The sequence below is a fragment of the Takifugu flavidus genome, chromosome 16, assembly GCF_003711565.1.
Source record: "Takifugu flavidus isolate HTHZ2018 chromosome 16, ASM371156v2, whole genome shotgun sequence".
Lineage (NCBI taxonomy): Eukaryota > Metazoa > Chordata > Actinopteri > Tetraodontiformes > Tetraodontidae > Takifugu > Takifugu flavidus.
In genome coordinates, this window is record NC_079535.1 from 9,280,654 (window position 1) to 9,306,923 (window position 26,270).

The 26,270-nt window shown below is 46.3% G+C and overlaps 2 protein-coding genes across 4 annotated transcripts; one reads left to right on the top strand and one right to left on the bottom strand.

Annotated features, from left to right (window-relative positions):
- Positions 1–3,061: 3,061 nt before the first annotated feature.
- Positions 3,062–15,238, bottom strand: LOC130540157 (RAS guanyl-releasing protein 1-like). Of its 3 annotated transcripts, none has more exons than XM_057059118.1 (17): positions 14,878–15,237; positions 14,278–14,393; positions 11,158–11,265; positions 10,020–10,080; positions 9,811–9,942; positions 8,619–8,772; positions 8,304–8,477; positions 7,498–7,614; positions 7,138–7,413; positions 6,683–6,763; positions 6,152–6,256; positions 5,839–5,948; positions 5,569–5,713; positions 5,452–5,488; positions 4,961–5,092; positions 4,054–4,340; positions 3,062–3,963 (listed from the first exon to the last, which is right to left on the bottom strand). In XM_057059118.1, exons 1-17 carry the CDS (start codon positions 15,009–15,011, stop codon positions 3,832–3,834), a joined length of 2,301 nt encoding a protein of 766 aa, XP_056915098.1. In that variant the 5' UTR covers positions 15,012–15,237; the 3' UTR covers positions 3,062–3,831. The 3 variants fall into 3 exon arrangements, with proteins under 3 accessions (XP_056915098.1, XP_056915097.1, XP_056915099.1); XM_057059117.1 differs by having other exon boundaries at positions 14,278–14,453; positions 14,878–15,236; XM_057059119.1 differs by lacking the exons at positions 7,138–7,413; positions 7,498–7,614 and having other exon boundaries at positions 14,278–14,453; positions 14,878–15,238.
- Positions 15,239–16,556: 1,318 nt separating this feature from the next.
- On the top strand, positions 16,557–19,692 carry exd1 (exonuclease 3'-5' domain containing 1). The gene is made up of 11 exons (XM_057059120.1): positions 16,557–16,774; positions 16,867–16,935; positions 17,011–17,044; positions 17,129–17,187; positions 17,256–17,329; positions 17,419–17,505; positions 17,985–18,089; positions 18,157–18,237; positions 18,316–18,459; positions 18,551–18,742; positions 18,831–19,692. The coding sequence occupies exons 1-11, from the start codon at positions 16,645–16,647 to the stop codon at positions 19,329–19,331; spliced, it is 1,476 nt and encodes a 491-aa protein (XP_056915100.1). The 5' UTR covers positions 16,557–16,644; the 3' UTR covers positions 19,332–19,692.
- Positions 19,693–26,270: the final 6,578 nt, after the last annotated feature.

Below are 26,270 nucleotides of genomic sequence, written 5' to 3' on the forward strand. Positions count from 1 at the left end.
CCAGTCAGAGGACGCGCAGCCCGTCACAGATGATGTATGGAAGAAACACCGCAGATAAAAAACTCTATTCCTGGTGTTACCTTTGTCCTCCAAGCTTTCATTATACATCTGTCTCCATAATATCCTCAGTGAATGTGCAGCCATTATGCACCTCCCCACATGATGGAGTGGACTGTAATTGTTGCTAAAGAAAAAAAGAAACAACTAATAGCTGAATGAAGAAGAATAAGACCAGAAGACTAGAAAAAAAACACCTATGTTAGCATGAAATCCATCATTTCACTGCCTTGCTACTTTGCTGCTGCTGTATTTGCATGTGCAGCCATGCTCACACATGCATGACTTACATTAGGGATTTTCTGTATTTTCTGATACCAGGAGTGTAATAATTCTCTGGAGGATGTGGAGGCCTGTCTGTACCCACTGATAAAACATTACGGCGAACACATCAACCTACATACGAGCTGCCAAACATCAGAATTCTGTCATTATCAGGCTTTCTGCAGTCCCCTATAGATCATAAATGTCACATTACACTGCAGATATAAATATCAAGAGCATGATTTTATGTATTTTGCAAGTTCTTCATATTAGCATAACCCGCCCACGGATGCTTCGTTTAAATGAACGCCCAGCACCAGGTAATTTCAGGGATTTTTTGTAGCCTGCTGCACATTCTATTTCTGTGTCGGTGTAACCTGCAGACTGGTTCCTGTTAGGTGAGTGGGAGTCCAACTGTATCCTGCTGCTCACTGGCAACAGAAGCAGAGGTTGAGTTTAGAGGATTCACATATAGAGCGGCTCAGATTTTCCCCGTTACTCACCTTCTTAAGGGATTCTCAGTGGGGGATTTACACTTCTGTTACTTCCTCTCTTCATCCTGTCGGCTCCTTTAGCCGCAGTGCTTTGCTTTGCCTCCTTGATCTTCCCAGCGAGGGATTCCAAACTCACCCTGCTTTCTCCAGCACTGCAGCACATCTGCTCTCGGTCACCCCTCCGTGTCAGAAATGCTGCTTTTTCTGCAACCTCACGCAGCAGTCGGGATCCATCAGCAGTCGTGATGCAATGTGGCAGCTTCCTGATGTGCAACAACCGCATGAAACAAGACCTCTCACTCCTTCTGCTCATTAAAGCACCTCAAATGGGATCATTTAACAGATGAAGATGAAATTCTTTATATGTTCACAGCAAACTGAGCAATCTGGAGAAGGATTACCCATCCTTCATAAGTCATACTGACAGCTAACTCTTGTATTAACATAAATATCACATTACCTAAATGTGTAACTGGAGGCTGCATCCTGTTTCCTTTCTCATGATGTGTTTTATTTATACTCCGACAAAGGGGTCACAGGAACAGGCACGCCGTCACAGTGTGCACAAAAACAGTCTGACAGGGGAAAAAAGGATGTGTTCCTGCTCTTCTGAATGAGTCTTCCTGAGTGTCTTTAAGTAGGCGGCTTTGTTTCCAGCCAAAACATACGCATGTGCCAAAACCCAGTGGGGAACCACAGGAGGAGAGCAGATCTGTTATTCCAGCCTCAGCGGACAGAAAACTGCACGCCTGATTTAGTCTCGGGTTCCTTGCGGGCAATTTCACAGACAATGTTGTCCACAAATCAATTATCAGGCCTCTCCTCTCTCTGCTCTGCCTTTAAAAAAAATCAATCTATATGATGAAGTTGAACCTGAAAGGCTAAACCGACTGGCCCCTGATGACGCTTCTGTCTTTAACAGAACTCCTCTTTTACGCTCCTCTGGTGCCACCAAGGTTAATTTAAAAAAAAAATCACCATGGCTGAAGATAATTTAAGAACTCTCTCTCTCTCTCTCTCTCTCTCTCTCTCTACCCCCCCCCCCCCCCCCCCATCAGGATTCCTTGGCCATCATTAGAACTTTAATGAACTCACTTTAACAATCAGGGGACTCGCCTGAGCACCGTGGAACCGGCTCTTCCTCCTGCTGGAAATGGAAATGGCCCCCTCTTCCTTGCTTTTTCCAATCCCACTGGCAGCTATCAGGGGAGACATTCCACATCTCCCTCTAATTAGTTGCAGAGAGTGTTCATTAGAGTTAACAGGTATGGTTAACTGATGGGCGTCTCAGTGCGGCCCAATTCTCCCAGCACGTTGGTATGTGGGAGATAAATCATCTCTGTCCTCCTGGTGTGATCACAAAGGCTGGTTTAGTGACGCTCTCTCTCTGTACGGAGGACCTGAGCTTCACACTTAGCCTTCATGTGTCTTTCACCTTCAAGCTCAAGTAATTACGCCTGTGCTGTCTCCTGGGTGTGTAAATGGACTTCAGGCCGAAGTATTTATCTTTGACACGTCACAGCATGTACATATTTCCTTTCAAGCTTGAAAGAGGGGTCAGGGTCCCTGGAGTTTAACACATTCTCTCTCTCTCACTTCCCCTCAGCCATCCGTGGTATTTCGAATGATTCAGCGTGGATCCTGCATGCAGCTGTGCAGCTGTGCGACACATTCAAATGAAGAGAATTAGCTGTCACAGAGCCTTGGCTTTCGAGCTGTGCTCCAGAGACCTTCTTATTATTATTGTTTTTTTCTTTGCTGGATATTTGCCCACTGCCAAGTCAGTGTGAGGGAAAGAGTCATTACAGCTGCAGAAAACGCAAAGGCCCATTACAGTCGGGGTTAAATTGCTTCCTCTATCCGAGGGTGAATATCTGCATCACAGAGAAAAACACTGTTGGCAGAATTGTTCATTGAAAGACTCTAATTATCTACAGGCCACCATTAACTGTGGCCCGGGACTCATTACCAGCAGCACAGACCCTCGTCCTGCCTTTAAAGGTTTGTGTTGCGCCATCATTTTACATTCTTTAAATCTCCGCACCACTTCTTCTCTTCTTTGCTTAAGAAGCTTAAAATATCTCACCTGCATATTTGTTTCTTGTGGCTACACGATGAGGATAATTCCTTTGCAAAAGTAATGAGTGGTAAACTAAGCTTGCAAACTGCAACTCTGAACTGGTTGTCCAGAAGAAAAAGGTTTGTCTTTAGCGAAGCCTGGCGGTCAAAGTGAGTAACGCAAGTAATTACGTTCTGTTGACAGTATTTATTACAATAAAACATAACTGACATGGCCCGGTGTGTTCTTTACATGTACAGCATTAGACACACGTGAGTGTTGACTCATGTGTAGGCTGACGCTGCAACGGTGATTACAAAAAACAGGGCAAGACAATAAAATTAAAAGCTTTAAAATGACTCCAGAGGACTTAAGCATAAATAAGACTGGCGGTACCAGTGTACTGTACAAAATGTCCATTAAAGTCTTTTGGTGAGCCGCGTAGTGTTTTTCTAATAACAGTTACAGAAACCTTCACATGCATTGATTTAAATGGACACAGATGTAAAACAGCACTTATGTACATTAGGGGACTTTACTATTACTACCAATAATAATAATAATAGATCCTAAACCAAATCTCATTTTCAGGCAGACTCAAATATTTATTCACAACTCCAACTTTTCCATCTTCAGTGATTCACTACTATTAATAAAACAATCTGACATCAGTGCTGCAGCCCTCAAAATGTCCTTCATGGTTAGTGATATAGATGTGTGTGAGTGTGTGTTCATACACACAGACACACAGACACTTTGTACCATAAAATTAATAATTACTACTATAAAAACATAAGAATTTAGTTCCATTTGTTCCCATTGCACTTTGTGATGCCAAATGACTTCATCCTGCTCTACTGGTAATATAAGTTAAAGAGTGACTTTAGGTTTATAAATCCTGCCATAAGGGGGCAGCACCAGCCTTCCAGAGGACGTCAGATGTGGAGCGTGTGTCTATCAAGAGGAATCCTCCTCCACAGGGTGTAAGGCGTTCCTCTTCAGCAGCGTCTTCAGCATGTCCACCTCCCGCTCTGCCTCCCTCAGCTTCACGCGTAGTGTCTCGTTTGCTTTGACCAACCTGTGGTTGTCCTGCAACAAGAGACGGGAGACCTGAATGATCGGTGCATTTTGCTTTGAGTATGTGGGGGAGGGGGGGGGGGGGGCGGTCGCGACACTCACTGATTCCAGACATTCATAGGTGGGTTTGCTATCCTCCTCTCGGTTTTCCCACTTGGCACAGTGTCGCAGTGTTCTCACCGGGCTGGGACAGGAGGGGAGAGGAGGTGCTGCTGGGAGCAGGGCTGGTTGAGGGTCAGTGATGTCACTGGCTGCAGGGGGGAGCTGGGGTGCTTCTGTCTGGGTGCAGCTGTGGATCCTCTGAGGCCTGGAACATGACATGTCCGGGGACTCGGGGCTCCAGTCTTTGCTTTCATCGAGTGGGCGAGGGAATGGACATTCGTCTGATCCTGGAAATATGGAAAATCATTCATTTTAATAATTTATGTTATGTAATAATCTAAATAATTTGAATTGTTTTGTTTTTTTTAATCATGGAAAAACAAACAAACCACATAACATACAAAAAAATTCCAAACCGCAAAATAAAGTGACTCAGTTCAACACGATTCGAAACACTCCCAATAGGTCTTATGACCAAATCATACCTAGGCTGAGTGTGTGTAACCCCCCCCCACACACACACACGCACACACCTCCCAGTTTCACCAACCATAGCAAGTAAAAACGAAAGTGTTTGGAAGTTTCTGGTTTGCAGCAGTGAAACGACACTTGGGGGAAATCACCCTGATAACAGACCCGCCACTCTTGTCTTGGCCTTAAAGAGGTGTTTTTTGTTGTTTGTTTTGCAGGAACAGAGGTTATTGGAAATGACAGGCCGTGCCGTGTGATTGCAGGCCTGCTGCCGGGCGGCGGGCCACATGTCACGGTCACACCTTGCTTTATTTATTACCTCACCAGTGAGAGCGTGTATTTGTGTGTCTACGTGAGCTATATTTGGTGTGCTTGCAAACAGACACAACACAATGATGTGAGCGCAACTAGCGCCCTAATCTACCATCAAACCCACCCTCCGTGGTCCCCATGGCGACGGGCGTCGAGCTCGGCGTCGGACTGTCGACAGCGTTCGTTCCTTTGCTGTTCTTCTTGCACTCGAAGGCCACCTGGTCTTTGCACAGTTTATGGCAGTTCATCCCACAGTCTGAGATAACGCAGAAAGAATGCACAAACGCGTAAGAACAAGAACAAGCAGCGGCTCTAAAGCTCCTCTGAACGCTATCAGTTCTGCAAATGCACTTCTGGTGTCTGCAGGCTTACTGTAAAACAAAGCATTTCTCATATCCTTGAAGAACTGGTAGAGAAAAACTGTGGTTTTTTTCATCTGTTGCAAGCTAGCCTGCTCGATGCAACGCAAAAAACCACACGGCACCTTCCTCAGCTCCACTTCACCTGCCTCCCCATGTGACCTTGGTTGTTTTTTTTTTACCACATTGCTAACATGCTGCACGCAGACCCGCGGTCACGCCCCGACGACGGACAGTTTTGCCTTGGATGAGTTACCTTTGCATCTGTAGCCCTGTTTGATGACGCCCCACAGCTGTGGTGAAGAAGGTGGAGGAAAGGATCAGCGAACATCGGCAAGCAAAGGAGAAACGGCGGCTCGGTCTTTGGACTTACAAATCCTGAGCAGTTGTCACAGAAGGTGGGCTTCATGTAGGTGGTCTCCTGGAAATTATGGACGAAACCAAGACCCAGTTTGGAACAGATGACACTGGCCCGCATGAAGTAGGCTGTGATCTCATCTCTGCTGACAAGGCCCTCCCTGAAAAGATAGATAGATAAATAGATAGATGGATGGATGGATGGATGGATGGATGGATGGATGGATGGATGGATGGATGGATGGATGGATGGATGGATGGATGGATGGATGTGTGAAGCACTCACTTCGCTTTGTCCAGGACGCAGAAGGAAAACGGAAAGCTAGCAGCAATTTTCTCAAACTCCCCTTGCGAGATGAAGCCGTTCTGGTCGTGATCGTAGTTCTTAAACACAGACTGTGGAAGACAAGAGGGAAACGCTGTCATTACTTTGTTTTCACAGAACAAATGCCACTGGGAAGGGGGGTGGGGAGGAGGGGGTGCACGCAGAGAAAAATTGTGGCTTTTAGGGGAATAATTAAAATAAATACAGGTTATGTAACGGTCTCCTTGCGTGGATGTGTAGAGACTGCTACTTGAAATAAAATGGACACACTTACATCCACCATTCTCTGTACGTGTTTGCTAATGGTTCGAGGGTCCGGTTTAGGAGCCACTCCTGATGCCCAGTCCACAAACACTGGAGGTCTAGAGGGGGTGGCTGGCTGATAGGAAAGGAAACCGTCATTAAAACAACAATCATGAGTAGTCAGGTTATGTTTTCAAAAACCATCTGAGCAAGCTGACCCAAGGAATAATTTATATGTTGGAAATAGTTTTCCAGGGAATATGAGGAGGGTTGCTCTTTTAGCTTAGCTTAGCGAAAAACGTGTGTTTTGTTTGGGGTTCAATGAATAGAATCAAAATTTTCTTTTCAAATATTTAAATCTGTTGCTGTTGGGATGGTTATCTAAAGGTTATTATAGGTTTTCATAAATTCTGTTAATGGGCAGCTAATTTTTTAAAACTCACCTCTTCACCCACAAATTTAGCAACATGCTAAATGAACACGCGCGCTGTCCCAAATATCACAATAATTTAGCTGAACAGAGAACAATGGCGGCACGGATAAAACTGCTTTTATAACTCACGTGTGCTTTGCAGTTCTTTGGTTCCCTGGTGTAGGAGAGTTCATAGATCTCATCCTCGGTGTAGTAAAGGTCCAGCGACAGCTTTAGAGAGAAAAACACGTGATGAGAAAGAGTTTTCCGTGTCGAGATGTTTCTCCTTGAAACATGTTTTGTCAAAATGAGATCACATGGTGTCTATTATCTCTTTATGGGCATTCGATTGTTGGAGTATGACTAACGCGGCGAACGGAGCTAACGCAACAATACAGAGATCTGAACAATCTCATTCACACTCGTCACCCACGCACTCACAGATCAGAGACGCTCATCGCGCCCACGGCAGTATGGACAATGCGTGTGCAGTAACGCGGTCATTTGCATCTGCTCGGGACTCCGATGGCGTCTACTGAGTCACGCCGAAAGGCACGTGACAGCCAGAACCGAAAAGGAAAAGATTGGCTGGAGAGGCGGGCTACCGTCAGAAGATGGACCAGGTCCTTGTTGGCGTCCAGGTTGGGGGGGATCTGCTGGAGCTGGATCAGCTCATTGATGTGGCTGTAGAGAGCCTGGAGCTTCTGGACGTTCACCTTGCTGTCCTCCACATAGTCTGACATGGCCTCATTGACCGAAATCAGGTCTTTGAGGTGGACGCCCAGGATGGGGATCTTGAAGCCGGTGCACCTGTTGTAAGCTTGCCTGTAGTTGTCGTAATTCCTGCAGGAGGACAGGAGGTCTGTCATCTCGTTCAGAACCTGAGGAGAGAGGAGCCTTCAGCGAGGTGCGGTGCCAGGAGGACAGCGATTGGGTGGTTGCTTCTGGGAGTCGGGGTCGTTTACCTTGGTGACCTCGCTGTGCACGTGTGAGGTGGTGTCCTTCAGCCTGGAGATGGAGCTGTGGCACAGCCCTCCCACCACCGCCATTAGTGTGTTGTAGTTGTGTATGAGATGGAGACACTGGAGGACGCACACAAAAACACACACCCACTCGTATCAGTCCATCCACGCAAAAACATCCACGTAAGCACGCACGATTACACTTGTTCCAGGTAGCCCTGGGTTATATAACAGTTACATAAAGCGCGGTTGTTGTTACCCTCGCTGCTCCCTGAGAGCTCCCTCCTTTTGGAGATGAGCCTCTTTCCCTCCCTTTTCACTTCTCAAACTCACGCTGTTACTGAAGCATTATGGTGTGAAGTTCATTTCCCCGTCCCTGGGGTTTTTAGGTCCGACAGCAGCGGCCTGGTGCATTAATGTTTCAGGCTAAAAGGGGTCCTCCGGAGTAACGGGGCTGCCTGAACTCCCCGGAGCCAGCAGCTCGCTCCACGGAAGCCCAGGAGCAATCCGGAGGAGCAATGGCTGCCCAGCAGGCCTCTTGTTTTTCCACTTGCACAACATCTCAGTGTGATCCACCGGATGTCTCCATTATGTTGTTGTTTTTTTTCAGCGGGTAAAATTGTGTGCAGCAAAAGCCTGCAGAGCAGCTCTTGAGAACCATCAGCAGCTCCGCGCGTGCTATGAAGCCGCCAGAATACAACAGCAGGCGCCTTTTTTCACGCATAAAGGAAGTAGATAAATAAAGAACCATCTTTTTTTTCGCCTTTCCTTCTAATTGTGAACGAGTGTGGGCTTGAATCAACCGCTACCTCGGCCACGTGGATGAACTTGGTGAAAACCTCAGCTCTCAGCTGAGCGGTCGGCCTGCTCAGCACCATCAGCTGAACCCACTGGGAGATACCATTACACAGGGCGATGGAACGCTCCATTGCAGGGATGTCCTTCATGCAGCAGTTGCGGATGTAGTTCTGGTAGTCTAAAAACTGTCACATAGAGCAGAGAGACGTGCATGAAGCGGTGCACGGAAACTGTAGAGAAAAACCCCACGGAGGAAACACCATCACATGTGGGAAAGACATTAACTCTGCAAACTGGAACGAGTTTTGGTTTTTTTTTAAACTCACTGATATCCTGCAGAAGGACTTGAACTCCAGGTACGTGAGGTGCTCGGCAAGCTCGATGGGCTCCAGGTGGTCAAAAAGAAGGGAGACTTTCCTCTTCTTGCTGGGGTTAGGTATAATTTTCTGGCTGGCTTTCCACGACCAATCCCGCTCGTTTCTAGAAGAAACGACGACACGCTGACGTTGATGGCGAGATTGTGAAGGTTTGTGAGCCAATGAAACGCAGCCAGGGCACCAGGGTCGGAACTCCGCAGTCAGTCGGGAAACTAAAACCCCCCAGTTAGACCTTGGTGAGCCTGTCAGGTGGGGGTCAGGAATCCCCCCAACATAGGCCGTCATTCACCCACACAATCACACCGAAGGGCATTTAGAGCCGCTGATCTGTGTAATGAGCACATCTGTGGGAGGAGAAGGCGGCCCTGACCTAAACTGGAGATACTAGTCTGTAGGAGGCTGGGCTGGGAGCTGGAGGGTTTCTGGTTCAAATCCCAAGTGCAGACCAAACCATACTGGCCATGAGCAAGGTGCTCCCTGTGTGTTATCGTTACATACTCACGTAGACTAAGGTCTTTGCACTAAACAGAGTTTGGCAACAGTAATATCCGCCTCTGCAATCAATAAAGGCCACTTCTTCTTTTCATCAGTTCTCTTTAATTTTTCCGCCCACCAAACGCGTGATGACGTGACCTGGACAACCTGCTGGTGTTTTACAGAGCAAATGTCGCCTCCGTTGTTAGCCAGATTAGCTGAACTATGCTCATGCCTGGCACACTCGATGGAGGAACAGCCTCCGTACATGCCACTGAAGATTCATTTTTGTAAATAACTCTTTGGTAAAACGGGCCAGAGAGCTGCGGCTCGTCGCACAATCATCTCACTCTTCCGCTCTTCTTGTGCTCTCTACCGAACTCAACCACCTCTAATCTCTCGACGTTTTCTTCATCCTGGATTTCTTGTTATTTAAATGCATTAATTGTTAATGGTTATTTAGAGGCATTCGCCACCAGGTTGCACACCGAGGAAACCGAGTGACCTGAAAATTGAGTCCGATTCTGAAATTTCACTTTCTTGGCAACTGAAAACAAGCAGCACCGTTTTGGCAGTACTCATTCTGAGGCTCGCAATTGGTATCAGTAGTTTCGGTGACTGAATCAGCCTCCTGTCGGCAGCCGGCTGCTCATAAATTATCACTTACATCCATTTTGTCTCGAGGAGAGTGCAGAGATGCTCCTGCCCCTGCTCTCTGATCATCTCGCGGAACTCTTCCAGGCTGTCGGACAAGCTGTGGTGCAACCGGAACATCATCCAAAACTCGCGGATCCAGTGCCTGTTGGTTCAGCACGACATCCCATGACTGACACAGAAGGACGAGACTCTGAAACGTGCCCGTTGGCAAAAACTGACCTGATGAAAAAGCAAATCTTCTGGCACGCCGTCGGGTGCTCGCGGTCCAGCGCTGTTTTAAATGTGAGGACCTTGGTTAAGGAGTTACCTGTTGTGAATTCATTAGAATTTTTAAGGGGACTCTCATGGCTTAACGCAGGTGTATTCAGTCAACGGCGGACGCGGGGTCGAGTCCACCGCTGCACTTCTTTGGCGCGCAAAAAAACTGCAGCGGCTCCAGCAAAAAGACGAACACAAGTGGCGCGTGGGAGGAGGCGACTCCGATGTGAAAACACTGACGAGCATCAGTGAATCACTCTGAGTGAGGGGACAATAAAAAGGGAACTGCTGATCATACCCAGCGCTGGTCATATTTGGAGAGCATTTACCGGCGATGCCCTGGTCACCCTACAAAATCACCGCTCCATACATTGAGAGGAAGATCAGGACGAAGCGGGGCGTTTAAAAAAAAGGCTAATTGCGTCACGGGAGCAGACAAGTGCCCACTCGATCCCAGGGCCAGACAGCGACTGAGGCTGTCGCAGGCCCCTCTATCTCTTCCCCCATCCTAACCCACACACAACAGATTTATTTGATCGGACCTAGTGGGTCTACAGCTCAGAGCAAGAGGGTTAAAAATAGCGGCGGTAGTTGGGGGGGGGGTGCTCTGACGTGGGTCCGCGTGAGCTTAGACCCGTTTAAGCGACAGAGGGGCTGCGTTTATATATAGGTGGAGAGGACTCCTGTCTGAACGAGGCAGAGTTAATTAACACCTGAAGCCGCGAGGCTGCTCGTCGGGCCAGCGGGCTCCTGTGAGAGGCTCCGTGACGCCACGGCTCTCTCCTGAATGGAGCCAGATCAGCGTCCTCCACTCATCCGCACATGCTACAAAAAAAGAAAGAAAAAAGCTTTTTTTCTTAGCTTGAAAAATAATCCTGTTATTGCTCTTAGGAGGATGACTCAGGACGAAGGGCATCGACAGCACAAACAGGCAGCAGGAGTAAACACGACATTCCACCCTGTTCTACACCAACAGCTGCAGGCTGCGCTGTAGAGAGGCCGACTCTGACTCCCTGTTGCTGTTGACAACGAGGCAAAATCAGCACCCGGCCGAGCCGGAGATCCGACGCCATCTCGTTCGAGTTTTGTGCTGGAGGATATAGAGCGATGACTTTGTCCAGGAGATCGCTGGATGTGATGAGGAAGCGGTGCATGGTGAGGGTGATGTTCAGCAGGTGGCTGCTCCCACAGACGCAGCCGTTCGAGTCTGCAAGACAGGAAACTCCAGCTTAGCCTTCCAGACTCTTTTGGCGCCGTTAGAAATGCACTTTCATTTTGCATTTCTGATCAGCACCACTCAGACGCTCAAAGAGAGAGAGGCTGGAGAGTAACAGATGTGTGTGATTTTAAATAAACGTAAAGTTTCTTTGTTTTGTTTTTTACGTTCAAAAACTTTAGCGAGACGTCCAGAAACAACTGCCGTCTCGGTTCGCTGATGTCATTTGCAGCCGGTAGCTAACAGGAAGTGCAGCTAAAGCACTCAAGAATCTCTACAGACATCTAAAGCCCAGAGTTTCCACCCTCATGGCGGCCGTCCAATCAGATGCACATCTCACCGGGAATATTTCACATCACAATGATGACAAAACAGGTTCAGTGTTTCTGATGGCTGAGATAAAACATTTCTAATTATTACTGCATTCATTCCAAAGGGCTCAAAAGCATTGTTTTGTAGAACATGATTAAGTCACTAAAAACAAAGGGCGCACCCAGGTGCTGCAGCCGTCCACCAGGGGGCTGCTACGACCTCAATATAGCTCCGCATGTCGCTCTCAGGATCAGAATTCAGAATCAGATTTATTTATTGCCATTGTTCATGTAGTACACAGTATTACACGAGCTAGGAATTTGTCTCGGTGTGACGCTGCAACATTCAACATAGAGAAGACGCGCTAATCCAGCTCTGCGTGTCCTTATTCACAAATTTATTCACAGTAAGACATATTTCTTGTTAGTTTGCCCTCAGTGGAAGAGGACAGATGCTGTTTGTGCATTTATGGCCAAAATTCAAGGTTAAGCAGCTGTGACTGATCCACAGTCAGTTTCTGCTGCTTCGCTGTCTGCAGGCTGTTTCTGAACGTCAGACCTCCGATTGTGAGAACAGCGGCTGTTCGCTTCTCTCACTAAACTTTTTCACTTCCTATTTCCTTCTGCGTATGTCACTTCCTCTCTTTGTGACCCAACCACCTTTCCTTATTTTGGGTGTCTTTGCGTCACACAACAAGACCTCATTTTTTAGAACCGCGTTTTAAACCCGTCCACATCAGCCTCCCGCAGGAGAACGGGCTGAACGGAGGGTTCTCCGGCTGAGCACTGTTTCCCTTTAAGATTTGCCAGTTTCTCCGCACCATCAAGGACATCAGGTGTCTGTGCGCTCACTTTCAAACCGGATCACCTTGGAAATACCTTGGGTGCCATGGCAACATGTGTTTTTTTTCTCTTTTGGTTGTTTTTAACCTTTGTTATCTGTAAGCAAGTCACCACTCCAGATGCAGCTGACTAATCCAGCCCTCATAGCCAACCTGGGACAGGTCTGTGTGGCACAGCCAGCTGAACCGGTGTCAGCATCTATAAAGGCATCAGAATCTGAAGGAAGTGATGTCATTAGGTAAACAAATGTGTCATCCTGTATTTTCACAACGTTCCAACCACTAACCCTGTGTGTGCAGGGTTAGCTGCGAGGGGAAATCCTCTCTGAGTGTGTGTTCCTGACTGGAAAATTTGGAAACCTGCTGTTCCACATCACCGGGCAGCACCTGACCCACTTAACCAGGTTATCTCATGAGTCCATCAGAGCCAACGCTGCCTATCGCTCTTCCCTGTTATGACAGAGATGCTGGAGCTGCACGCACTCTTCGTTCCAGACGTCAGATATTCAACTGTCTGTAGGCACCACAGAACTAATATCTAAATATAAAGTGAAGGTGAAACAAGGTAAAACTAAATTTGGCAAAATAATCATTGGTTCCTTCACTAGTGCCCCCTACTGGTCAAGATTGAGACCCCAGCTGCTCTTAGAAGCCCCAAATTTGTGCTTGGGTTCAAAAAGTAATCGCTGTACCAAGTTGCTTTTCTACTCAACATAAATTAAGTAAAAAGCCTTTGTTAAAGGAGCTGTTAATATACATTAAAATATCAATCAAACAGCAATTTTGGAGCTCAATATCATCTATTCAGATTACTATGAAGAGTAATACTAAGAGGGATGATAGAACTGGGTCAAAACTGTTGCATTCAGAGTCTGTGGTGCAGCCCAGTGGGGTTTAAGGACAGTGATGATGTCACTTTGTATTGATCTGTGCCTCACGGTCTTCTGCCTTTTTAAAGGCTACCCAGCATGTGAGGATCGCCGTTAGAAGAGCTGACCTTTAGCTGCAGCCGGGCATGAACTCACCATCAGGTAATCCTTCAAATAGCTCACAGGTGCCCTCCCGCATTTGAAACGGTGGCAGGACTGCTGGGGGGGAAGGGTTCGCTTGTGATGTGGGACAGAAGGAACAGGTATGTCCTCTGTATTAGGGGCAGCTGTTTTGAAGGAAAGTCCCCGTCATGACACGCTCAACCCGGTCAGATAGCATCTCTGTGATGTGCAGCTCAGAGCTTACAGAGTTTACACGGCCGTGATGGCATCATCATCTCGTCAGATTCCCTCTATACCATAATTACACCTCAAATGAATATTCCCTTATTCACATGTGAGGTTGACCGACATACATTACTGGCCAGTGCAACCCAGCAGGTAAATAGTAGTTACGGGATGTCATTATGCGTGCAGTACATTGTAACGCTTCTCTATTGCTCTAGGTCCATTTGTGTAACTAGGCAACGGCAGTTTGCAAGCATGTCTCTTCAGAGACACAATCACGGTAAGTCTGAGAGCACTCCAGACAATGATCTTTGCCTGATTGATCCAGCAGCACCCCCACTCAGTCCCTGCTTTTAGTAATATTTAAATCATCTACACTAGTCAGAATGCAGAAGTACATATATGTATAGATACAAGTGTGCCCATATACCTGCACATATATGTGTATTTAGATTTTGAAGAGAAAACAATTGAGAAAAAGACTAATTGTGATCACAGAAACCAGGTTTTTCCTGCTCCCGAAGACTGTTTCTCAACCGGCCAGTGCAGAAATCACATGTCAAACCCGGTCAGTAATACACAGACTTTGCCCAGAAAGACTTGTAATAATCTCAAAGCTACACCCGGACTTACCAAAGGACTGCAAACAGGCCTGGATGAGCTCCTCCCAGGTTGCCCCTTTGGTGAGGTGCCCCAGAGCCATGGCCGGTTTGCCTGGTGCGCTGTGGGTTGGATTGGGTTTGTGGAATCTGTGGGGACGGCCCGGGGGAGAAACCTTAGACTTGGATCTGCATCCCGGGCCCACTCTCCTTAAGAAAATCCAGCACAAGTATGGTGATGCGGCGGGCGGCTTGTTGTAGTGAAAATGCATCTATATTTGCATGCTAGATGATGTCGGCCTACACCAACCTGTTCTTAAGGTACGCTTATGAAACCGCGAGCGAATTTCGCATGAAAATATTTGTTTAACTGTCACAAAAACACCGAGCCATTGTTTCAACTCTAGACCACCCCCACCCCGTCCTTTTTTTTGGGTATTTTTCGATGCATTGTTCTAATTTCCTTCCTTGAACTTCGGGAAATGCCTGTTGATTGCGGACATCCACTTTAAACAGTTGTGCGGCCTGATTTTTACGCACCTCCCAAACCTGTAATCACTTCTAAAGTAGTTTATCAAACTGCCCGAATAAGTCCCGCGTGCATGTTGGTTTAGGACTTTTAAATATAACTCACGCGTCGCTCTTTCCCTTTTCGTCAGCCAGACTTTCATTGTGGTTGTTTTCCTTTGCTTGGCATCCCATGGCGAGGTACTGGGCGACGAGCGGCTGAACGAGGCTGTCCATCTGCGTTCTCTTCGATGGGAGCATTTCATCTCCGTGCGCAGCGAAGTGCGCCTCCGCGGTCACTGCAGCATTGTGCTGACTCGTCAACGCACGTTACACAATTAAGAGTCACCGAGCTCGCCAGCGAGGGGGCGGCCGTGGCTTGTCACTCACGCACTGTGGGGCTCCGCGTCTCAACTCCGTGCGTCAAAAGGCGCGTTTTCACTGGGTCTTGCCTTAATCAATCATTCTGGCTTCCTTGAGTTTGTCGGCGGAAAAACATGTGCTGCGCGCTGCCCTCGCCTCATTCATCTAATTTGAAAGATTTTTAAAAAAAATGTTCTTCATTGTTAGGCACAGCGGCAATAATATTTAACCATCTGCACCACATTGTGGTAATGAAACATCATTACAATGTTAAAAGAATCTTTTTTTTAAAATCAAAAATAAAAGTGGCGAAACGAAGTGAAGAGTTTTTCTTTCGTGATTTATATAAACAAGTCTCGGTGTCTTCTGCCATCTGTTTGTTTAAGTGAATCCTCCTTTTTTTAAACCTTGTTTGTTCAGACTGCAGAATAAACAGGAAAAAGGTGGAACCCGGTCTCAACAGTTGTTCGAGATTCCATTGTGGCTTATGACAGATAACGCGTTGTGGTATCGTGTGGGTGGTCAAGAAGAGGGTGTTTCCTGGAGACATCACGGAGACGGCCGCGTCTTCATCACGTTGGCTGGCTGGAGTGTTGAAGAACTCTCGCTGTTCTGTTGTAAAACAAAGTTTGGGTCCCGAAGGTTTTATTTAAATAGCTAATATTCGCTCTTTGGCGTCATCTAGTGGTAGAAAATAAGAATAGGCAGAATGGAACGAGGCATCAGCAGTTAATATTCTGTTAATCGTGTAATAATAATTTTGCACATTGGCCCTTTAAGGGATTTTACAGGCAAGTACTGGAAAAAACACTGCTTCTTATAAAGTGTCCTGTTCATAAAAATCACCTGTCACATGATGATAGTGATGATGATTTACAGTTTTGATATGACCTGAATGTGATTCCTCATACGTTAAGACCTTTAGTATCCATGCAATTACGAGCTGCCTCCCTCTGATAAATTTCCTCCCTGTTTTGTCCACAAATACGTCTGGAATAATGTGTCATCCCATCTGCAGACGGCTGAAGTCATTAGAACCTGCTTGGCTGCTTTCTTCTGACAATGCTGCTTGTCTGGAGCCTGTTGTGATCTGCCATCACAGACAAGGAGGCCCCAAACCTGCAGCCCTCTTGTGTATAGTACAGCACAATCAAGGAAATCGTTATCTTTGAGTACAGTCAATTATTTATTTATTTGTTTTTATTTATACGATGTCTTCGACTGCCCCCTGTTGGACAAACCGTGTTTCGCTTTATTTACTGACCAAAACAGAGAAAAAAAAACCTACAGACATTGTTTGTTTGTTTTTGAATTTGTATAGATTTATTTTTCATCTTGTGCATTATGTTGCCATATAATGTAAAATACTGTCTTTGAGAATCGCCCTCCTAATATATTGTGTCTCATCTTGATGCCGTCACCCACAGATTTTAAATGAACGAGGTGACATTGAACGCCCCATCAAGTAGCTTCGCCACGCTCGTATACATACATAAATCTATATGCATTGATTCAGACGCGTGTCTACAAAATGCATATGGAAGATGACCATTTTCTGAATCTGTTCAAGGGAAAACGCATTAAGTTGTCTCTCAGGACAGCTTCTTACATTGGCGTCGTCCAGCGTATCAACGCCAACAAAACGCTGGTGTTGGCGGACGGTGATAATTGAACTTTTTATACCTGTTGCTGGTTCTAGACACATCGAACGGATTTAAACTAACTGCATATTCATGTTTTTCAATTGTTTCAGTTGTATATTGCAGCAATGGCTGTAAAATCCCAGGCACAAAAGTGTTTTTCGGCCATGAGGTTCTGAATGGTGCGCAAATGGTTTGTGGCTAATAGCTAATATTTTAAGTTTGTGAATGCTTAATTTGGGTTTATTCATTAACAGTGGAGCTGGTCAACGAAACAAGCAGAGAGAGCGGGTGAGAAAACAACCACCAACATGTTCATATTGATGACATGATGTGGAACAAACTGAAGTTACACAAAATTCCAAATGCCTGCAGACCCAAAGTTCCTCCTAAAATGGAAACGGCCCACACGAGCATGAGTAACCTTAATTTGGGTGAGTAAAACAACTGATGAATATACTTTTCTTGGATGAGTTCCAAACATCTTTCACTTATTTACCAGATAATATAGAAGAGGAGGAAGATCGTGTCCACTTTGTGGTCATTGATGAGTTTCAGGAGAAGTTTGGAGCTGCTGTGAGTTTATCTGTGGCCAAAGATTTAGTCTTTATAGAGTGAAACCTGCACCTGTATTTAAATCTGAAATAGTATATCTTCTACTGTAGGTGATGCACATCAAGAGCCAGTGTGTGATCGGTGTTGGAGCTGACGGTTTAAAGATGTTCGAACATGGAAGACTGTGTTGGCTGCAGGTGAGAAGCCAAGATCATCTGGTTTCTCTGAAGTCTTTCATCTCTTCTCTTGCTCCGGACACACCCTGAGAGCAGAAATTTGGATTTGTTATTGTGTGCATCTTACTGGAGGAACATGTGCCCAGTTAACAGACTGAGCTGGCCATTGTGTACCGCGACTGCTGAGTGGGCAGAATACCCTCGGCAAAAGTGGATTTGGAACTAAGCAGTGAATAAATTACAACCTTTGCACCTCGTCCTCATAAGCTGTGATGTAATGCAGGGCTCCTTATGTTTAAGCCTTATTCACATCGCGTTCAAACAACATATCATTGTTTTTCACAAATTAAACTTGTTTTCTGTGATTGAAAAGTGAGGGTGAGGATGAAATTCTTCAGCAAATGAGAACATTGAGCTGAAACATGAAGAGCTGTTCTCAGGCGTCGGGGCTGCTTTTACGTATGACGAGAAAGCAACTTAAACTGTTCTCTTCTATCTAGATTTCCACTAAAAAGAAAGTGTACCTGTTTGACATCCTGATGCTTGGCTCCATGGCCTTTCGCAATGGTCTCTCCTCCATCCTGGAGAATAAAGAAATCCTGAAGGTGAACACACCTGAAGCGCTGGTGTTACGGTGCAGACGATTACCAGCAGGTTTGGTTTCACCCGCAGGTCCTTCACGACTGCAGAGACGTCGCTGGTTGCCTGATTGGTCAGTTTGGAGTAAAGCTAACCAACGTCTTTGACACTCAGGTACGCGTGTTTGGGGTCGATTGTGAGCCGCTTGGTGGCTTTAATGTTTCTCTGGTGTGTTTTTGCATCTGTGTTTAGGTGGCCGATGTCATGTGCTTCCACTCAGCCACGGGGGGCTTCCTCCCAAACAGAGTTAGCTCTTTAGAGCAGGCGCTGAGCCTCCATCTCCAGGTCCCCTCCTCTCACCTCTTATTACTCCAGACCAAGTCCCAGCTGACACAGGTAGAGCACGCCTTCTTGTCCCAGACGCTTTTATTGGAATGTGCTATTCTCACGCGTGTGTGCATGTGTGTATGTGTGTATGTGTTCACAGGACGATGCAGAGGTGTGGCAGATGCGGCCGAGTCCCTTCCCGGTGCTCAGATTGATGGCTGTGTCAGTGGTGCACCTGCATGCCCTCAGACTGGTGCTGCTGGATAATCTCATGACGGACTACATGAATCTAGTGGATTCGTACCTAAATAACAGCAACTATAAACCCGGAGAACTGCAGCAAGTCGACACGGTAACTTGAAGCTTTTCCTATTAAAATACTTCAAGATGGTGACTCTATTGAAAGTCTTTCTAAAGTCAGTGGTCTCTCTTCTCCTCAGGAAGCCTTGGCTTTGCCTCCAGAGCTCAGAAAGCTGGAGCAGATGTTGCAGGAGCGTCGGGAGCAGGCGATGAACCGCTACCCCGTCAACGACCAGGGTCTGCTGGCTCGCTTCAGCCCCCGAGCTCAGCCCCCAACCCAGACTTCCCCTGCAGCGCAGGAGCCGAGCCACACTCCGGCACACTCTGTGGAACCGTCTTCTCCTCCAAAACAGCTGGACCGTGTCCTTCAGAGCATCAAAGAGGATTCACCATCTGATATCTGTGTCTCCACTGACGCCGAGACGCTAAAACCGGCTGCTGCGTTAGATCTCAGAGAAGAAATGTCTGTAGATGTTCCTCTGGCACCGATGGATGTGGGCGGGGGACGTTCAGAGGTGTCCACAGAAAGACCTTTCAGGAATGTGCAGTCAGCCTTCAATCCCTTGCCCACCATAGGAAGAGGCGCTCTCCTCCACATGTTACAAGCTCAGAATCTCTGTGGTAAACAGCCAGTGGGGTGATTACAGCTCCATTGTACCCCAATGCTGATAATTCTCCTTCTGTCCGTCACTCAAGTGTTCAAATATTCAGATGTTATGAAAGCCTGTACATCCTTTTACAGGGTTGGTTGTAATTCCGCCTAATGGCCAGTAGAGGGTAGCTAATGTGTTCTGTTCAGGGTTCATTTAAAAAACAGGTCTTGTATGTTTGGAAAAAGCAAGAAAAAACTGGTCTGTTGTGTTGGGCTACAGCAAATAAAATTATACTGATTTATAAATATTGTATTGCCTTCAAACTTTAGCTTTGATGATTATAATGTTAATTATAACCACATCTATAAGCATCTGTACATTAAAACATAATACACTTAGTTTACCAAGATTAATTGCCACTAAAGCTTGGTCTTTGTTTGCAGTTAATTGACAGTGAAAAGCAGAAAGGATCTGTTCTTTTTGCGAAAACATCGTTAACTGACAGTCCTTTTCATTACCGATGAAAAATACACCAGACTTGGCACAGGCAGAACTTTGACAGCAGCTCTGTGCAGCCTCGGTCGCCGCCGCCGCCGCTCCCTAGCAAATAATTGCGCACGGCCGGCACCTGCGTGGCCATTTTGTTCGCCTGCCTCATCAGAGATTGATGCCTGGGATCAAAAACAAAGCATGTATGCGGCAGCAGGGCGCCGCTGCAGCCCGCAGTGCAAATGGGGCCCCACATATTAATCACATCTTATTGCTATGGTTATCCACGCAGAGGCCTGGGCCCTTTTCCAGAGCCTTCTAATTGAAAGCATGAAACAGTTAAAGTAGGATTTTAATTAACTGGGTGGCAGCCCAGCACAAAGCCTTGCATCTCTCTTAGCAACCAGCTCCTCCTCAGCTTCTGTTAAACACAAGCAAGGGTGGATCCTCCCCATATGCCTCCTTTAAAGCCCTTTAAAATGCAGTTGCGGCTCAGTCCTCTGTCTCAGAGCTGATTTATTTGATGTTATCTTGAGCTTCCTATAGCCGCATTGACTTGTTTTGCCCTCTTCATTACTCACCCAGGGTCTGTGGGGCTGTGGGGGGCAGGCCTGCTGTCATTGACAACCAGATTGTCTCTTATTTTAGAGGTCCTTGCATTTCCGCTCCGTCACAATAATGCCTTATGTGCAGCACTTCCTGTTTCTCAGGCCCGGGAGGAAGGAACAGGGCGCTTGTCACACGGTAGTCACCGTTTCCTCTCTGCCTCCAGCCCCCCCACCCACCTCCCTGCCTCCAAACTTCAGACAGTGCTATGTCCATCAACAGGGGGAAAGATGACTGCACCTTCTGAATCACAGCAGGAAGCTGCCGAGCTATTTTTAACCCTTAAATCGGAAAGGTAGCGCACAGACATAAACACAAACTTTAGGATGTCCAGCTGTGTTGATTTAGCAACACAAAATGGAGGCAAGCGCTGTTGTTTAGACTGAGCTGGAGGCCTGAGACGGCCCGAACGCAAACTCATAAAGCTTTGCTTCATCTCTAAAAACACTTTCCTACGTCTGTTGAGCCGTGCACACACGTGCAACGCTGCATTATTTAACAGGGAGGCTTCCCTCCCTGCACCCAAAACAAAGCTGCTTCGTCCCCACCCCCGGTACCCCATCACCTTATTTACTTTCCCCCTCAGCACTATCGTACTGTGGGGGCTCCAGTTGCCAACAATAACAAAGCAACAAGGTAATCAGAAGGCCACCCCTCCCCGCCACGAGTGTTTGGCTACAGATTTTTACATAATTGATAAGCTTTTTGTAAATTATTAACAGCTTATTGGGATAACTTACCAAAACCACTCCCTTTCCATTGGAGCGTTGTTGTCAGCAGGTTTGCGCTCCTAAGCACATCATTAAAATTCATCGTCGAATTTGCTGACCTAAGTGCACCTCCAGATCAGCCTTTCTCTGCTAATGAGGCGCCAAAGAAGCCCAACGTATAGGATTCACCGATCCTTCAATAATTGGATTGTTTGTGAGCTTTTTAAATGCACACCCATGACTGAGCTCTGCCACACAAACACTTCCTCGCTTCAGTTCATCCGGGAGTTGCTTCAACCCCAGAAAACGGCCCTGAGCCTGGAATCACAGGTTTGGACGGCACAAAGAGAGAAAACAGGCGGGAGCGTTTATTAATTCACAAACAAATTAGACACGTGTCAACAAAATAATCTCAGTTTCATTATTCATGTGACCATGTGTAATCCCCTTGCGTGTGTGGCCACTGGGGAGTGTGATCAGATATCAGGTTCCACTATGACAGTGAACTATATCCATGCAGCCAATCTTCCATCTGTTAGGGGGAGAAACCTATTGTTTAATCCCTCTCAGCAGCCACCGCCTCACCCTCTCCCCTCCCTCCCTCCCTCCCTCTCGTGTTACAAAATGATCCTCTTTTGCGCTACCCTGGTCATATTCAACGGCACAATGAATATTTAACGTGAGAAAGATTGACCCATCCAGATGGGCTGTCAAGTACAGCATTAAAAAAAAAGAAAACCCACATCAATAGTTCAGGCTGCTTCGCTTTGGATCATGTGTTTCTGCCGCCAGCAAACCTTAATTGGGAGGACCCCTTGACACCAAATACACTGATTTAAAAACCTCACATGCGCAGAAGCATTTCAACATATGCGTCTTGAAGAAATGCGCTATATTTACTAGTGCAGTTACCCTCATACTGGGAGTAGGACGCAGGAGAACAGGCCTCGGGTAGAGCTCTGCATCAATCGATGGCAGGATGGCTGTCATCCATCCCGTTTTTCCTGTTGTATCCCTTAGAGGGCTCAAGTCTATCGAGGGGCCGGGGGAGGGGGGTGCCCCAAGACACCTTATATTCACATCTAAGATCACCTAAGGTCAATTTAAGTTCGTCAAACCCCACAGGAAAGCCCCCTAAACTCGGAACCTTCCTGCTGAAAGCAAAATGAGGCAGTGCTAACCAGTGATTCCACCAACATTCATCAGTTAAATCTCCTCTTTTAAATATTTGGTTCAAGTTGCTGCTAGAATGGGATTATGTATACATGCAAAAGGAGGTTTCAAGAGATTGGGATCAACCAGTTTTGCAGCATATCTCAAATGTATATAAAAGCTCCCATAACCCTTAGTTTACTTTAACATAAATGCTGGCAACAGCACGTGTTACGTGCATTAGCCATAGTTAATGTGGAACCATAAATCCAGCTGTTAGAAAAAAAAACTTGCCAAATAAATTGTTTCATTTGGCAGGAAACAGTTTTCGGGGAAAAGGTACTGATGTCCAGTAGTGATAAAAATAATCTGGCTGACGTGCACCAGCGGTCAGAGACCAAGAGATCTTCACACATGGATTAGTAATCAGACCTCCCACAGCATAACTCCCAGTTCCTTCTCTCCCATCATCATTACAGATCTTGACTAATGGAAGAAAAATGTGATGTTGCATATACTCATCTAAACACTGCTGCAAGATGTGCGTGTTGGGCTCACAACAGGATTTAACCACAGAGGGTCTTTATCGCAAGAGAACAGCAGCTGAACCCTGCCGAGCATTTTTTTTTAATGTCACTTAAGCAACCACAGAGGTGCTGGGCCCACAACGACCCCCGAGGCTGTGTGCCTGCACCCCTTTACGAGAAATAATGAGAAAATAAGTGCATGTTAATGATTTGTTCAATCGGTGGACGCGTGTTAGTGCCAAATGTGCAAGATTTATATTTCTTTTCTTTTCTTTTTTTCTTTTTCCAAGAATGTCCGTGGTAAATTGATTATAACAACATCCTCTAGATCTTTTTTTAAAGATTTTTAGCCTTTCATTGTTTATTAACGACCACGTCTGCTCAAATGTGTTTGCTAATGCTGATTAGGTATTTAAAAACTGGCAAAAACCTCAGCTGCAAATGCCTTTGAGATTCAGATTAGCTTTTGGCATATTTGTTATGATTAAAGTGTTTGTGTGTGTGTGTGTGTGTATGTGTGTGTGTGTGTGTGTGTGTGTGTGTGTGTGTGTGTGTGTATGAGGGGCTACAAGGTGCCTGCAAGAAGGGGATGTGGTGGGGGGCTGCTCCCTGTGGCTGGCTGAATTACCGCCTGCTGGTTTGGCCTGGCAGCTGCTCTCTGAGCCTGGCATGCTGTCAGCCTGGCACGGCGTGGCTAAGTTGCCGGGGCCAACGGGCACACAATTCGGGAGGCGGCAGCACAGGCCCACCTCCCGCAAATGCTTTCTCTCTACCAGACTTTGTCTTCAATCAGCTCGTCATACTTGTTTGTTTGTTGTTTTGCGGTGGATTAGCATTAACGATTACTCTGGATAATCAGAGGGGTCAAAGATCAGAGACAATAATGCGGTCAAATGTCTCCAAGAGCTGGTTATGATTTAGGCCTCACTATTGCACTGTGAGGCGGCAGCCAACTCCATTTCGTTTGAACTAAAACGGAACCAGAGGGCTTTTCACAGCTGGTGATCAGACCTTCTCTGCTGAGCTCAGCTCACTCGCTCATACTAAGACAAAGACCCTTCATTGTTGTTGCAGGTATTCAGATGACAGCTATTCCAGAGCTAACGCAAGGCTCCTTCAGAACATCCTAAAATAAAGACATTTTAGGTAGTTCTAGTATGGCAAAGGCAAAAAAAGACACCGCTATCACTATCACCCTAATGAAGAATCCTTTTGAAATTTTATATTAAATATTGCCTAAAAGTTGGCCTCCCTCTTTTATTGCTGTATCTTTATTCTACTTTTTTCCTCGTCTGAGTGTTAATCTATCTGCAGGCTCAGGCATATCCAGCTCTTTCATCTGGAGGTGTCCTCAGTGATGCTTCATTTCACCACAGAGTTGACCACCATGGGTTGATGGTCTTACTGGTGGGATGTGATTCTGGGGCTTGTCAGGGTCGGCTGAGCCCGTCTTGGCCCAGATGCTGAGGCTTCTGTCCAGGCATGGTGCGGGGATATCTGTGGGGCCCAAGAACACCAGCTGCTATCTGCGTACCGCAGACAGCTGTACCTGAATATTCATACAAAGGGTAGATTAATGTGGACTTGTTTGGCCCCACATGATGCCATAAAGCAGGCCAAAGTATGGAAATGCCAAAAAAGAGTTTTAAAAAAGGGGGCTGGAAATTTAATAACCTCTCCATCTAGAAACACAGGTCCTTTGGGGTTGTAAGGAGTTTAATCGCCTATACAAATCATTCCACTTTTTGAGAATGCTTTGGGAACAGCTGCCCTTCTTTTTTGTCCTGTGGCTGTAATGTCCCGGTCCAGCTCCTGCCCCAGTACCATTTATCCCTCGCCAGTAAGAGACGCAGATCCCATTCACAACAATGGTGAGCCTCCACGGCCGCGGTTCGGTCGACCTTGGCCTCGCTGGAGGCGAGGGTTCGGCGCTTGTTTGGTCAAATAATCTGCTGGCGCTCACGAATGGAACCGCCGAATGTGCAGCGGTGAGTGTTTTGAGAGCAGACTTGTATAAAACGAGCAGATGGTCCTTACTTTGCCGTTTGAATTAGTGGAGTAAAGCAGCGGGCACACAGAGGGAGATTTGTGGGCAAACTGTCTTGCCTCCTCTTTCTTTGTGCTGAAACGGGAAAGTCAAAAATGGTCGCTAACTGCCAGCGGACAATGGTCCATCCCTAATGAGAGCTCAGACTTTTGGTGCTAATGGGTATGAAGTGGGGTAGCTAATTATTGCATCCATCCAAAGAAGTCCACATTTTATTCCCACAACATCACAAAGCTGTGAAATACCTTTTAGAACAACTGAGTATTGGAAAATCTTTCTTATTTCAAATAATGCTTGTCATTTCAGGTCATACAGGACACCAGGGTGTGTTTATCTGTTGTGTTTATCGCCAGCCTGCCCCTTCCTGACCCACCTGTTAGGCTGAATAAGGAACAAGAGCTACAGATTGTTTAGATTGATTCTTTCTTTTTTGTGGGGCGATTGTTGGGCAGCCATTGTCTGGAAGTTGTCTATATAATTTAAAGAGGAAGGGGTGTGCTGGTGGTCCCTCCATCAGTCAGCACAGAGGATGTAGGAAGCCATGACCCCAGAATCGTGTGGATGCATCTGAAATATACGTTGACATGCATTAAATCATCTCTGACCACAAGCTAGATCCACCATTCTGAACAAACCTTTTCTTTAATTGATTGATTTATTGATTGCTGATTGGATTGTGTGATTGTATAAGAACAATAAACCTTCAACGTCATAATCGGGCTCTTATATTAGTGAATATACGTGTTATAGGGATTATGAATTGTGTGTGAGATATGTTTGTGCCCTTCTCTCATTAATATGCTCACTTTAGTTGACATATCTGCCTTTTGGTTGACAGCATGAAGAAATGAGAGGGGATGATGGAGTAAAGGGTTAAGAGCACAGAAAGGAAGAAGCAGAGCAGGTAGTCAAAGCCTAATATTAATCAAGTCGAGCTATTGTTTTAGAAAAAAGGGAAAGGAGAGCGATTCAGAGGTACAATTATAGGAGACATGTAAAAAGGTAGAAAATATGTGGAAAAGCAAAACTGTGTGAAACCCATCTGTTACATTACTGACGCATGTGTGGGACACAATCCAAGACTTTAAAAGTAAAGAACTAGTCGCACTTGTTTTGCTCCGTGAGAAGCCGAGGTTTTCGAGATAAGACGACATAAGCTCTCTTTTTTCCTCATGTTGGGAAAAAAACAATGCTTGCAGATAAGGATAAGAGCTGCATGCCATCTTTTGAAATGTACGATGGAGGGTGGGTGTTAGACAATGCTAAAAGCCCTAAAAGGAGACGTTGCTGCAGAAGTTTCGCAGTTTCCCATCAGGATCGTGCCCTTGCTCTCCATGGCAGCGCAGCACTTTTCTGCTATTATCGTGGCGGGGGGGGGGGGGGGGGGGGGGGAGAGGCCAAATGGTTTCCAGGTTTTTCTGCAGTCGTATGAGAGTAGAGAGGGGAAAGGCTTCAA

Excerpts from the sequence above, each read along its gene's own strand:
- LOC130540157 (XM_057059117.1), bottom strand. The coding sequence starts at position 15,011 with ATGCTCCCATCGAAGAGAACGCAGATGGACAGCCTCGTTCAGCCGCTC. Across the intron at positions 5,714-5,838 it reads TGCGTCCTGGACAAAGCGAA|GGAGGGCCTTGTCAGCAGAG; the intron begins GTGAGTGCTTCA and ends CTATCTTTTCAG. Across the intron at positions 4,341-4,960 it reads CGCCATGGGGACCACGGAGG|GATCAGACGAATGTCCATTC; the intron begins GTGGGTTTGATG and ends CCATATTTCCAG.
- exd1 (XM_057059120.1), top strand. The coding sequence starts at position 16,645 with ATGCATATGGAAGATGACCATTTTCTGAATCTGTTCAAGGGAAAACGC. Across the intron at positions 17,188-17,255 it reads CATGAGTAACCTTAATTTGG|ATAATATAGAAGAGGAGGAA; the intron begins GTGAGTAAAACA and ends CTTATTTACCAG. Across the intron at positions 18,460-18,550 it reads CCAAGTCCCAGCTGACACAG|GACGATGCAGAGGTGTGGCA; the intron begins GTAGAGCACGCC and ends ATGTGTTCACAG.